Genomic DNA, 15,097 nt, shown 5'->3' on the forward strand with positions numbered 1-15,097 from the left:
TCAATGGAAAAATGGGGCTAGAACGACAGGGCAACCTTGACGTCCAGGCCAGCACTGAATCGACCTCAAGAAAGTCCACTACATAACAAACCAACAAACTGTAGCCCAATATATAGGCTAGGTTTGCATTCCCCCGTACACATCATACTGTTTACCATAAATGGTGAGAGAGAAAGAGTTAGGCTGAGAGAGAGCAGAGCAAGAATGAAAGCAGTTGTACTGGGAAACCTTGTCAAGTCAAGAAATTGCAAAGTGCTCGCTCAAAAAGTCCTTACATTGTGGGCTGCTGAATCCTTAGAACAGTAGACTAATCATCATAGCATGCCAAATATACAGACTTGAAATCAACCTTCTTAACCTTGAAGTCAAAAAGCCAGCACCGAGTTGAACTCGAGCATTCACTAGAACCAGAAGAAGAGAGTTAACAGGTAGCAGAAATAATGAAAGCAAGCCCTAAGTGCCTTGGACATGAACTAAAAGAGTGTTTTGTGCCGCGAGAGAAGGGTGTTAGCGAGATAAAGCGCCTTATATACAGTAGTCTTAGTTTTGCGAAACGGCTCATGGGAGCCAAAACAAACATTTCCAGATGTTTTCAGGCAGAAACTTCCCTCCGGTTGCCAGTCTTTACAGTTTACCCTGAAAACACCCCAGCTCTGAGGTGAATTAAATCCTCAGACTGGACTTGAAACATCACAAAACCAAACTTGTTGTGGAAATACGACTGCAAATACCAGCTCACCCATACTAGTGAATTTCTTTGTTGTTTTCTATCACAATAAATCATATGTTTAATTGGAAGAATAGTTTATTAGAAGAAGTTGGAGTTGAGCAGTTTTGTTTGAAGAGAGGATCTTATTGGTTGTTATTCAGAGCATCCTGCCTAAGAATTTAGCAAATTCCAGCCGTGCATCTCAAGTAGTTTCCTCTCGTTTTCTCGTCTCCTTGCCTTCATTTGTACTCATGCGAATTCCAAGTAGACACTATCAACAATACTACCATCAACCTTCAAATTGTCAGATGAAGGAGAAGACGAGGAGAGGAAGCCACTTTAAACCATGATGCAGCCTACAGTATGTGCAAATGTGTTCAGAGAACATTTCCAAGGATGTAAGCTCCGTGGAGAGGACAAAGGGGCAAGGGCCTCGGGTATTCGTCGGTACAGACAATTTAATTTGAACTTCTGATGACATTTAGCGAGACCTAGCCTTGGCATTCTACAAGCCCATTCGCCGTTCTCAATGCATTAATAATGAATGTGAGATTTTACTTTTTTAATTTCCTACCATTTTGTCCTTTCCTGTATATTGGCTGTTTTTGTTTTCTTTGTGTTGTCGTAATTGAGTTTTTATTTGATTCTTTACACTAATTATTCCCTGTTTCCGGGTTTTAGCCACGTTTCAGCCTATTGCCCTGTGTTTCCATCTAGCTACTCATCTTATGCACCAATTGTCATTCATTGTCCCCATGTCTTATTTAAGACTAATAATAATATTACCAGGTTATCACATGCTGGGTTAAAGATGCTCATTAACAACTGTTAAACAGCATGAGTAGTATTCTCTTAGGAGGACAGAGGAGGTTCACAACTGGTCAGGTCATATGTCCATGGATGCCTGAGGCACTGAGGTGGACGAAGAGGAGAGATGTCCATCAGTGGGAGGCACAGGAGTGTGAGGTCTTTACTCAGGTCATGATTCAAACGATTCACTGGAAAACAGCCTGGCAGAGACCACCTAGAAAGATCTGACAACTGGTCACAGGCTGTGGAGAGTGCACAGAAATGAGGCACAAAGGCCCATCAACATCTAGGCTCAAACCATACGCAACTGGTCAACTCCACCCCCGTGGGGCGGAAGGGTGCTGCGTTGAAACTGATACTCCACCCCCGTGGGGCCGAAGGGTGCTGCGTTGAAACTGATACTCCACCCCCCGTGGGGCGGAAGGGTGCTGCGTTGAAACTGATACTCCACCCCCCGTGGGGTGCATGGGTGCTGCGTTGAAACTGATACTTCACCCCTCGTGGGGTGCAAGGGTGCTGCGTTGAAACTGATACTCCACCCCCGTGGGGCAGAAGGGTGCTGCATGGTATAGAGGATTTCAGAGTTTCGTCTTTTCAAAGGATATCTTTAAGCTAGGCCCTGGAGTTTTCCCATGTCAGGTCACATGGTCTAATAGCCTACAGCCTACTAATACTAATAGCCTACAGCATTACCATCAACTGTAACCCAGCCTCTCTTTAGCTTGGCCTGTACTCTACTGTCCAGACTAGAATCTGCTTCTCCCACAGAGCACCAGCCATAGCTATGAGGCTAGCCAGACCACACCACAGTAGGAAGGGAACAGGGAAGAGACAGGATGAGCATCCTGAGGGAGCATCCTGGTGCTTCACCCACATTGTAACCATTTGGCCTGTTGACCCTATTTGCCTGAAAACAAAAAGGGGCATGGTGTTAAGCCTTAACGCTTGTAGAAAAGGAGCATTAAAAAGCACATCCCCTCTGGAGGATGGAACAACTGGTGTAGGGCTATGCTCTGTCTAGTCCTTAGTCCCTGGAGCACTAAGAGACCATGATGCACCCCTGAGGGATTCTGAGAAGACACTGCCAACATGACAGTGAGTGTTTGATTTTGTCCCAAATCCCCATAACATGTCGACAGCTGTGGAGGATTAGAAACTGGGCACAATTTACATTCCAGACCCCTTTTCTAAATAGTTTTCAATTATTTTGCCGTAATGACTTAATCCCATCGTGGATATGGTTCAATGTTCACATGCTTTATGGGTGGGGAAAAGGGTCAAATTAATTCAGCGGGATTGATAAAGCTAAGCCTCCCACCAATGAATAATTTAGTGCAATGTTATTAGCTGCACGTAAACAGACGTGCAGCATGGGGCTAAGCCTAAATGATGGGGCTGTGTGAGAACTAATGAGCGACATTAGCATACACTAGCTTGTTTATTTATGTGCATGTTAAGAAAGAAGGAGGGTTCCTCCACAAAACCAGTTGTGACTCTAGAGCTGGTGTAGAGAAGATGTGCATGGCCAGGTGAAGTTGTGACTAGAGCTGGTGTAGAGAAGATGTGCATGGCCAGGTGAAGTTATGACTAGAGCTGGTGTAGAGAAGACATGACTCTAGAGCTGGTGTAGAGAAGATGTGACTCTAGAGCTGCTGTAGAGAAGATGTGCATGGCCAGGTGAAGTTGTGACTAGAGCTGGTGTAGAGAAGATGTGCATGGCCAGGTGAAGTTATGACTAGAGCTGGTGTAGAGAAGACATGACTCTAGAGCTGGTGTAGAGAAGATGTGACTCTAGAGCTGCTGTAGAGAAGATGTGCATGGCCAGGTGAGGTTGTGACTAGAGATGGTGTAGAGAAGATGTGCATGGCCAGGTGAAGTTGTGACTAGAGCTGGTGTAGAGAAGATGTGCATGGCCAGGTGAAGTTGTGACTAGAGCTGGTGTAGAGAATACATGACTCTAGAGCTGGTGTAGAGAAGATGTGACTCTAGAGCTGGTGTAGAGAAGATGTGCATGGCCAGGTGAGGTTGTGACTAGAGCTGGTGTAGAGAAGATGTGCATGGCCAGGTGAGGTTGTGACTAGAGCTGGTGTAGAGAAGATGTGCATGGCAACAATAACATGGCACGACCATCTCGGAAACGTTGAGCAGGCAAGGAGACAAACCTATCTGGAATGAAATGCAGCCGGTGTGTTACTAGGCAGGGTATGGCATCCACAGGACTTTATATTACTGTACCCGAGGGCAGATTAATGCAGAGGGTGACCTCATTTATAAAGCAGCTCCTGTGGTAATCCGGACAAACATATCACACCTGCCTGCAGAGCATTACCAAGGCCAGGGAGGTTGAGGTAGCCCATCTTGTGCTAGCTAGGTAGACCAGTCTAAATCAGAAGGCGTATATTAGTTTACAAGTCTGAAATGGCACCTCATTTCCTATAGTGCACTCCTTTGGGCAGAGCGCCAAGTGACCCAGGCCAACACAGAACTAGTGTACTTGCTCAGGGTTTCCCAAACTCTGTCCTGCCCCCCCCCCCCCGGGGGGGGGGGGGGGGGCACATTTTGGGTTTTGCCCTACCACTATACAGCTGAATCAAATAATCAAAGCTTGATGAGTTGGTACTTTCTTATCAGTACTTTTAATGCACTGAGTAACCTGCATGTTCAGCAGGCAAAACCCTATGTATTCATGTTCAGAAGGCATACATAAGGTTGGATTTGAATTGATTCTACAGGTAGGGTATTATAACAGACTAACTCATTTCTGGAAGCTTGGGGACATTGTGCCTGGCCCTTCCCTAGCATTCAACCATCTCCTCTAAATGGGGCAGTAATCTTGTCTCAGGGCATGGGGGAAACCACACTTCATCTATGCCGGGGCACGCCTCTACTCCCGCCAGCGTTACCCCGGCAACAGTGAGGGATGGCAGAGAAAGACAAGTAGTAATAAAAGAATGAAACCAATAAAGGAGGGTTTTTCTGCTTTCTTTTCATTGTCCTCTGATAGCAATGACATTCGAGGAATCTGTCCCTTAACGTTGTGACTGCCCTTAGCGGTGTTGAAAACAGTATAATGCACGAGGACGGAGGCCTGCACATGCCTATTCAAACAACTGACATGACATGAATATGAATGTAGCTTGGAGAGAATATCCTGGTGAGCGATGCAAGGTGAGCAGCATCAGGCTCGTCTCACAACACAATGGCGACCTGTCATTCAGGGCAGGTTGTGCAGAAAATACATTGGGGGGGGGCTTGCCGGTTATTTTGTCAACACGTGTCACATACAGTGGGGCAAAAAAGTATTTAGTTAGCCACCAATTGTGCAAGTTCTCCCACCTAAAAAGATGAGGCCTGTAATTTTCATCATAGGTACACTTCAACTATGACAGACAAAATTAGAAGAAAAGAAATCCAGAAAATCACATTGTAGGATTTTTAATGAATTTATTTGCAAATGATGGTGGAAAATAAGTATTTGGTTACCTACAAACAAGCAAGATTTCTGGCTCTCACAGACCTGTAACTTCTTTAAGAGGCTCCTCTGTCCTCCACTCGTTACCTGTATTAATGGCACCTGTTTGAACGTATCAGTATAAAAGACACCTGTCCACAACCTCAAACAGTCACACTCCAAACTCCACTATGAATGAATAGTGTTGTTTGACGTGACAAGGAATGAAAAAGCCATGGAGGCGTTCATAGAATTAGGAATTACAATACTAATAGATTCTCAATGGAGGCGTTCATAGAATTAGGAATTACAATACTAATAGATTCTCAATGGAGGCGTTCATGGAATTACAATACTAATAGATTCTCAATGGAGGCGTTCATAGAATTAGGAATTACAATACTAATAGATTCTCAATGGAGGCGCTCATAGAATTAGGAATTACAATACTAATAGATTCTCAATGGAGGCGTTCATAGAATTAGGAATTACAATACTAATAGATTCTCAATGGAGGCGTTCATAGAATTAGGAATTACAATACTAATAGATTCTCAATGGAGGCGTTCATAGAATTAGGAATTACAATACTAATAGATTCTCAATGGAGGCGTTCATAGAATTAGGAATTACAATACTAATAGATTCTCAATGGAGGCGTTCATAGAATTAGGAATTACAATACTAGATTCTCAATGGAGGCGTTCATAGGAATTACAATACTAATAGATTCTCAATGGAGGCGTTCATATAATTAGGAATTACAATACTAATAGATTCTCAATGGAGGCGTTCATAGAATTAGGAATTACAATACTAATAGATTCTCAATGGAGGCGTTCATAGAATTAGGAATTACAATACTAATAGATTCTCAATGGAGGCGTTCATAGAATTAGGAATTACAATACTAATAGATTCTCAATGGAGGCGTTATTGCGACAAGGTAGGAACCAAATTGTTTCCCAGGAGAGTAGGACCCTATAATCTTTGGTTACATTAAAATGTTATCTTACTTCATGTAGTTAACATATTTATGCTTTGCCTATTCCCCTCTGATTTATGCCTACACCAGTACAGGTATCAAGCTGTATTAGCTAGCTACGTTTTCGCTGACTCAGTACATTTCATCTAACTAGAAATTAGCGGCTAACGATTTATTGTAGCCACAACTTGCTAAGCAAAGACAAACTGTTTGCAGACAGTAAGATATACAAACTAGGTGTCATTATAAAGTACATTTGTGGATTTAGATTAAGAAGCGAAGTGGAAAGCAGCATCATTGTCATCAACATATTGTTGCATCTGTGCATTGATCATGCAGACTGAAGAGTGAACAGTCAGCAAATGATCTCATGGTCGATCAACAACTGCACTCCTTGAGTGACAGGGGGCGGGGTTGGTGAGAGGGAGCGAGACGACTCAAGTAGTGGAGTAAACTAGAAAAACTAAGTGGCGTATCACATTTAACAAACCAAACACTGAAATACCGTTCTAGAAAGTAAAGTAAATACCCAAACCGGTCCGTGCATCAATAGCGGTATACCGTCCAGCCCTAGTATATTGGTCTCATTATGTAGGCTAACCTAGGCCTAGCCTATATAATAGTGCCAACTAACTGCATGGCATACTTCAAGCCAGGGTTTCCGAACTACACCTTATGGTTTTTCCCCCTAACACGACACAGCTGATTCGAATAGTCAAAGCTTGATGAGTTGGTTATTTGAATCAGCTGTGTAGTGCAGGGGCAAAAACCAAAACGTGCACCCTGCTTCAAGGGATAGGCCTACTTCACCACCCACCCATGTATAAAAGAATGAGATTCCTTCACGTATACCTAAAAAACAGTCTCAAGTCAAACAGTGGAAAAGATGGGCACCATTTAATGAAATGGAATAATATGGTGCCACTGACAATCTTTCCAATTCAAATGGGACTGAGGCCTGCGGATTTCTCTGAATGCATATAGTGGGATCGACACAACAGCCCCCTTTAAGTCTAAAACCTGCAGACAGACTGATATTTTGGTTAACAATCCCTTTAAATCAACGGCATCCGAGGGATGTGAAGTCAGTGAGTTACAGGCAGGGTGGTTGGGAGATATGGGCTCTCCTCAGCGGAGGCTTTATAACCACTCAACAGGAATGAGACACCACATCAAGTGAGCCGTTGATGAGCAGTATTGATGAAGCCATCTCAATAACTGAACACTAGTCAACTTTGTCCAATTCAAAAGAGTAGCCCGAAGTAGGCCTATTTCATTTCTAAGAAATCAAATGGGTTGTGTGCGTGCGCACGTGTTTGTTTCCAGGCACAATCTTAATGGTTTCCCACCAAATGTGATTAAAAAGATATTGAATAAACATACATCTTTTCCGCAGGTACGCCGGCCACCCCAAAGAGAGGAATGATTAACAGTGTTTTCATGCATGGGCAGGCAGCTCAGGAGGGTCAGGGCATAATGAAATGTTTTCATGTTTAATGCACAAAAGGAGGACTTGTTAAAGGCTCTCCCTTCAATGGCATTCAGACAATCTGTCAAATCCAGTTTTAATTAGAGACATGTTTGGAATGGGAGATGAGATGGCCTGGCTGGAGTATGTGTTATTCTTCTGTGAGCCTATTTTTAATTCATGTTCATTTGAGGGAAGAGGTTCAGCGTGAGGATTATTGATCAGTGTGTGACAGCGAGCAAACAAAATGAATTACAGTGTGGAAGTCATTTGTTCTTCTGTAATCATAGCTGTATTACAAAATAAGGCCAAAGAAAGCTCACAGAGCATTGAATGACGTGAAGTTGGCTGCAACACTGGTAAAGATGCCACACGGTTGGTTGCACTGAACTGATAAGTACCATAAACACAATATAACAAATATGGTGGCAGACCCCCAAGACAGGTTGGATGTGAGGTTTATGATGGAGAAGCTCCTTACCCATTACCCATCGGAAGGCAGCGGAATAGAATGCAAATTAAACTAGTTGAAATAGTGGTGGGAAGTTGACAATGACACAGTCCTGCCTACAGGCAGGCAAACATGTATCACTCAAACTGCTGTTTAAGAGAGGAATGATGAAAGGCTCACACAATTGCAAACACACGTGCATTCCTACACTAGGGGACATCATCACCAGGCCGTTGTGACTGAAGGGGGCTTTATCACCAGGCACTGAAGGCAGGCTCTCAATGTGTCACACTGGCTTCTCTTGAAGCACGTCAGGGCAGCAACAGCCCACTTTATAGAGCCATTCATTTGCTCACTCAATTACAGCTGAAATTCTCCTGAAAAGGCTGATTGTGTCAAACAAGTCCAGGGAAACTGGTTTGACACCACTTTGCTTGACAACTGCTGCCAAGCGACAATAGCCCAATAAGAAAAGGTAGCTTGAAAACGGTTGGAAATAACAAAAAGGAGCTAGTCCAAGGCCCCTATTCCTTTGTTGAATACTGGTGGTGTGCAGGACCGTGCACAGACCTTTCAGGGGACAGGTGATACAAATAAAAAGCACCATATAAAAATCATGTACTTTCAGAATACATATGTAGAAATGTATAACATACTGTACAAACTGCTTCTGTAGCTAGTTATATTTTAGCATAGGCCTATTTATTAAGGCATCACACCCACTCATCACAAATTGCAAGCTAGTTCGTTACATTTGAGTCATTAAGCAGACTTACAGGAGCAATTGGAGTTAGGGGGGGGTGATTAAGGGCACAGACTGATTTTTCACCAAGTCTGCTCAGTGATTAGAACCAATGACCTCTCTGTTACTGTTACTGACCCAATGTTCTTAACCACTACCTGCCACCCAGTGTGGCCCAAAGACATGATTGACATGGGGAAAAGAGGGTAGGCTATCAGCTGAACATTGATGTTGATGACGATGAATGTAAATCTGCTAGTTAGCTAGACCTATAATATTTTTACTGGTTATGATTTATCTTCAATGCTGTTAAATAATATCTTCATAATATAGCCATGATATTTGGTTGGCTGGCTAGTGGCTGGTGTGGATATTTTAGTATATGGTGGTTAGCTAGAGTCTAGACCCGTGGTTGGCAAAATGTCTGTGTGTGTTTGTGTGGCAAGGATTCAACTTACTCTTGAAAGTTGTAATAGTAGAATGCAAAATGGTTATTCCTCGACCTAATAAGGATCACAGTTTGAATTGAAAGGCTTTTCTACTAGGAGCTAAAAATATATATAAATACAGTATGGGGACGAGGTAGTCGGATGGGCTATTTACAGATGGGCTATGTACAGGTGCAGTGATCTGTGCGCTGCTCTGACAGCTGGTGCTTAAAGTTAGTGAGGGAGATATGAGTCTCCAGCTTTAGTGATTTTTGCAGTTTGTTCCAGTCATTGGCAGCAGAGAACTGGAAGTAAAGGTGGCCAAAGGAGGAACTGGCTTTGGGGGTGACCAGTGAAATATACCTGCTGGAGCGCATGCTACGGGTGGGTGCTGCTATCGTGAAAAGTGAGCTGAGATAAGGCGTCGCTATACCTAGCAAAGACTTGTAGATGACCTGGAGCCAGTGGTTTTGGCGACGAGTATGAAGCGAGGGCCAGCCAACAAGAGCGTACAGGTCGCAGTGGTGGGTAGTATATGGGGCTTTGGTGACAAAACGGATGGCACTGTGATAGACTGCATCCAGTTTGTTGAGTAGAGTGTTGGAGGCTATTTTGTAAATGATATCGCCAAAGTCGAGGATCGGTAGGATGGTCAGTTTTACGAGGGTATGTTTGGCAGCATGAGTGAAGGATGCTTTGTTGCGAAATAGGAAGCCGATTCTAGATTTAATTTTGGATTGGAGATGCTTAATGTGAGTCTGGAAGGAGTTTACAGTCTAGTCAGACACCTAGGTATTTGTAGTTGTCCACATATTCTAAGTCAGAACCGTCCAGAGTAGTGATGCTGGACGGGTGGTCAGGTGCGAAGCTTGTCTGGAGGCTTGTTAACACAGTGTCCAAAGAAAGGCCAGAGGTATACAGAATGGTGTTGTCTGCGTAGAGGTGGATCAGAGAATCACCAACAGCAAGAGCGACATCATTGATCTATACAGAGAAGAGAGTCAGCTTGAGAATTGAACCCTGTGGCACCCCATAGAGACTGGCAGAGGTCTGGACAACAGGCCCTCCGATTTGACACACTGAACTCTATCAGAGAAGTAGTTGGTGAACCAGGCGAGGCAGTCATTTGAGAAACCAAGGCTGTTGAGTCTGTTGATAAGAATGTGGTGATTGACAGAGTCGAAAGCCTTGGCCAGGTCGATGAATACGGCTGCAAAGTATTGTCTCTTATCGATGGTGGTTATGATATCGTTTAGGACCTTGAGCATGGCTGAGGTGCATCCATGACCAGCTCTGAAACCAGATTGCATAGCGGAGAAGGTACGGTGGGATTCGAAATGGTCGGTAATCTGTTTGTTAACTTGGCTTTCGAAGACCTTAGAAAGGCAGGGTAGGATGGATATAGGTCTGTAGCAATGTGGGTCTAGAGTGTCTCCCTCTTTGAATATGACCGGCAGCTTTCCAATCTTTGGGAATCTCAGACGATACGAACAAGAGGTTGAACAAGCTAGTAATAGGGGTTGCAACAATTTCAGCAGATAATTTTAGAAAGAGAGGGTCCAGATTGTCTTGCCCAGCTGATTTGTAGTGGTCCAGATTTTGCAGCTCTTTCAGAACATCAGCTATCTGGATTTGGGTGAAGGAGAAATTGGGGAGGTTTGGGCGAGTTGCTGTGGGGGGGTGCAGGGCTGTTGACTGGGGTAGGGGTAGCCAGGTGGAACGCATGGCCTTAGCTTTCCTAACTGCCTGTGTATATTGGTTCCTAACTTCCCTGAAAAGTTGCATATCAAGGGGGTTTTTCGACACAAAAGCCTAATGTGAAAGGAGCCAGCCAAACTGATCCCTGGCCTTGACCCTATCCCAATGTGAAAGGAGCCAGCCAAACTGTTTCCTGGCCTTGACCCTATCCCAATGTGAAAGGAGCCAGCCAAACTGATCCCTGGCCTTGACCCTATCCCAATGTGAAAGGAGCCAACCAAACTGATCCCTGGCCTTGACCCTATCCCAATGTGAAAGGAGCCAGCCAAACTGATCCCTGGCCTTGACCCTATCCCAATGTGAAAGGAGCCAGCCAAACTGATCCCGGGCCTTGACCCTATCCCAATGTGAAAGGAGCCAGCCAAACTGATCTCTGGCCGTGACCCTATCCCAATGTGAAAGGAGCCAGCCAAACTGATCCCTGGCCTTGACCCCATCCCAATGTGAAAGGAGCCAGCCAAACTGATCCCTGGCCTTGACCCTATCCCAATGCGAAAGGAGCCAGTAGTGAAACCTTAAGAGCTGAGAAAAGTTTAAGACACTGCTTTACTGCTCAACCTTTCACACCGTCTCCTGGTGTTGTTGTTTCCTTCATAAATAACCCTGGTGTGAGTGGTCCAGTTATGGTAGGAGAGGTTCCCAGTTTCCAACATACTATTCATTAGACAATTTATTTTCTCACTTGCTCCTTCTACCTGAAGTGTGGACTCGTTCTATCCCCCTCTCTAGCTAGGTTTCCATGCGAATATTCAAAACTCCACATGAAAAAAATATGCACATCTTCCCCGCCAGTGGTGAGCCACCAAACTGACTTTTTGCTGATGACAGTGCACACAAAATGTAATTTTTGCACCAAATAATAGTTGTCAGGAAAACTGTTGAGTTAAATAGTAAATGTGTCTACTCTGGTCTTGGCACATGTGCTCTAGCCAACCACTCACAGTGCAGGTAGGCCGTGCGGGTGGGCCGTGCGGGTAGGCTAACCTACATGATGAGATTATGGACAAGAGCGAGAATATTTTTTGTCAACGGCAGTTAAGCGTCAACCATGTTCCTAGAAGACTTGATATTTATTGGAAAACAGCATCAACCTGATCACTGGCACTTTCACCAGCCTGTGAAGTTCATCTGCAGCCTAATACACTGCATGGTTTCCCCGAGTTGTAGCGGGAAGACCACACACACCATATAATCGCGTCACTTCGATATTGTTATTATAACAATATATCAGCACTTCTACTGCCATTTCTCGCATAACTAATTTTACGGACAAAAAGATCAAACCATGTCGAGCGAACAAATGTGGCATTTATCAAAATTGTACCAAAACTTCCTGTGTCCATAACAGCTGTCCTGATTTTGTTTTATACGGTAGGACTTTACTTGCAGAAAAACTGTGTCTAGAAACGTGGTAAATGACAAAGCATTTGGCTGGAGGGAGTTTCCATCATAGCCCTTACACCAGTACATTACTTTCCATTACTTTTCATCCATGCACACTTTTGGGGAATAGGCAGAGGAACAAAATAACCGTTTTGTCTCTTTTCTGGTGGATATTCATTAAGACTAGCAACATGGCTGCCTAGAAGTTTCTACTTTATCCAACCACTGTCGTTGTCTTGAATATTGAATGTGGAACTGAAAAGGAGCCTGCAGCAGAGTTGCACCAGGCCTCCTTTACTTCCTACTTAATTTGGGAGTTAAGTCCCATGGGCAGCACCTAGACATCAGTGGAGGCTGCTGAGGGGAGAATGGCTTATAATATTGGAAACCATGTGTTTGATACCATTCCACTGATTCCACTCCAGCCTTTACCACAAGCCTGTCCTCCCTCCCCAATTAAGGTGCCACCAGCCTCCTGTGCTAGGCATAGGCCTGCATTGAAGTGTTATGTGACAGACAGTCACACTATCTGAAACTGAAGGAACTAACAGCCTGTCAGAATAAAGAGCAAGTAAACAAGGAAAGGAAGCTGGGAGTTGGCGGTTGTCTCTCTGTAATCTAGCTACTAAAATGACACAGCCCGCCAGGCAGTCCGTCCTGCCCTGACCCTGCTATAAGCATCTCATAGCTGGGCTAGTAAGCTAGTGTCATCTGCTATGGCTAGTTTATAACTAAAGCTCTCCATCCTCGGCATAAAGAGGAGACAAGTCAAAACTGTTTTTATGATTTCTGGAATATCAATGTTTTTGGACTCATTCAGAAGGTTTTACCTGATTAAGTATAATTAATGTTTAAAGTTCCAGTGTGGGCTTCAAGAGAAGTTGTCTGGCCTGCACAGATCATCAAAGTTTAAACATGGAAGCTTCTGGACATGTTTAGAGTAGCATGCCACAAAATCAATTGAATATGTGCGAAGTATCAAATCACTATGCAACTACCAACCACCTAAACGTGTGCACAGAACCTAATGTTAACAGTCCTCTCAGCCATATAAATGAATAGCTAATGCACTGCTCTCAGCTGTGTAGGCAAATAAATAAAAAAGCTGTGTAGGCATGTTATAGTGGTTGTCATAGCAACCAAATATGGAGGGGGGGGGGGCGGCCATAGACATGGAGTACAGTAGCTAGCAAACGTTAGCTAACTAACAAAGCCCAATACAATAAACCCAACTAGCTATGTAGCTTGCATGTTAGCTTGTTGACACTGGCTGTATAGGCTAGTGCTATACTCACTTGTTCCTTAGCACCTGCCAGGCAGCCTCGATGTCCGCATACAGGTTCTTTTCTGACGGTTTCCCGCTGCTGACACCGTAGCCCGAATAATCATACGAGAAGACGTTGCAGTTTATCCTTGAACCGAGGCCGATGTAGAAACTACACATTTGGCCTAGGTCCACTGCGTTACCGTGGGAAAAGAGCAACGTGTACCGGCTGTTGGGTGCGCATCGTACAAACATGCAACCCAGTCGGTTTCCCCGACTAGTTCTGGTGTTGAACACCTCGACAGCGTCCAGTTCGCGTTGGGAGTACTGCCAGTCTGCTCGCTCGGTTAGATGCAGGCTACTCGTCCCGTTAGCATCGGTGTGTACGGAGTACGTGGGTTCGGGAGGGAGAAAGGCTAGTTTGGATGCGATGCGACTGGGACAGGGCGGGCAACAGAATAGCCAGCATAGTTCGCCGAGGGAAAAACCATTCATCCTTGGGCCTTGTTCGGGCATTGAGGCTCGATAGACGCTTTCTTTGTAACACCAGCAAATGTATCCAGCTATGTTTTTTTTAAAATCTATCTGGTAACAAAATAACAATAAAACACTTCGTAAGGAGCTAAACTAGCTAGCCACCTAGTACTAGCTAGGCTAGTAGCTGGCTAACTGGTTTCTCCTTTGTATAGCTTGGTAGCTAACGTGATTTACAAAACTCAGAAAGACGTTAACATGGTTAACGATTTTTTTGTGTCTACAGAAGCGATATAACTTGCTTGTTATCATACAATTTCAAAACGTTGGTCGAATAATTAAGCTTATGTCAAACGTAAACGTCGAGTTAGCAGGCTAATACAATGTATGCAGCCATATCTTTCAGCAGTAACGCCAAATATAAGATTTCCGGTCGAACCGGATATCCTTTCGCACTTTTTCGTCAAAATCATGTTGATGACAGAACCGTAGTAGCAATAATATGCATATTATATAGTCACTTACTTGATAGTAGGCTATTATTGAAATATGAGTGTTTTCTCTAATGGATATGCAATCATGCAACAGCTTTGTTCATGCTAGCTACATCAATAGTTTGCCTGAAACCACAGTTTGAATGGAAAGAGTGTTGCTTTTCCTGTAATTGCATCTGAATAAATGCACATTAGTTGTCGATCCATTGGGTTGGAAACAAACATGCAAATTGCTGTGAAAAGAAAACAGACAGTTTAAGGACCAGAAATTTAAATATGTTTAGAATATTCATTGAGAAAATGGAATGCATGTGAGAATGATAGGTGGCAGTATATGCATCCTGTCAGTTTGGTTGTGATCACCCACCCCCAAATGTTGCTTAATGCTCAGCACTAAAGGCTGACATACAGATTCGAGGTCAGAAAGGGCAGCGAGTAGTGTGGACGAAATGGAGAAAAAGTTGGTGAAGCAACAATATGGGTGTCAGTTCTTATGTTATGGAGCAGGAGGATAATGGTCAATGACCAGAATGGCCAGTAGTGGAAAGACATGTTGTTATGTTACATATGTTACCTTCCCCATTTTCTGTGTTTTGGATGTTTTGTTTTGTATGTGTTTGTGTGTGTGTATTTCAGGAAGGCTTCCTGGATTTTAAGCAGCTGATTGGTTGGACCAATCG

The 15,097-nt window shown here is 43.9% G+C and overlaps 1 protein-coding gene across 1 annotated transcript in view; it reads right to left on the reverse strand.

Annotated features, from left to right (window-relative positions):
* LOC139403861 (alpha/beta hydrolase domain-containing protein 17C) overlaps window positions 1–14,349 on the reverse strand; it is a 28,375-nt gene extending 14,026 nt beyond the window's left edge. The window contains exon 1 of the mRNA XM_071147025.1: window positions 13,481–14,349. Coding sequence (XP_071003126.1) covers window positions 13,481–13,965 — 485 coding nt within the window. The 5' untranslated portion in view covers window positions 13,966–14,349. The remainder of the gene's footprint in view (window positions 1–13,480) is intronic.
* Window positions 14,350–15,097: the final 748 nt, after the last annotated feature.

The sequence above is a fragment of the Oncorhynchus clarkii genome, unplaced genomic scaffold (genome assembly GCF_045791955.1).
Source record: "Oncorhynchus clarkii lewisi isolate Uvic-CL-2024 unplaced genomic scaffold, UVic_Ocla_1.0 unplaced_contig_3779_pilon_pilon, whole genome shotgun sequence".
Taxonomy (NCBI): domain Eukaryota; kingdom Metazoa; phylum Chordata; class Actinopteri; order Salmoniformes; family Salmonidae; genus Oncorhynchus; species Oncorhynchus clarkii.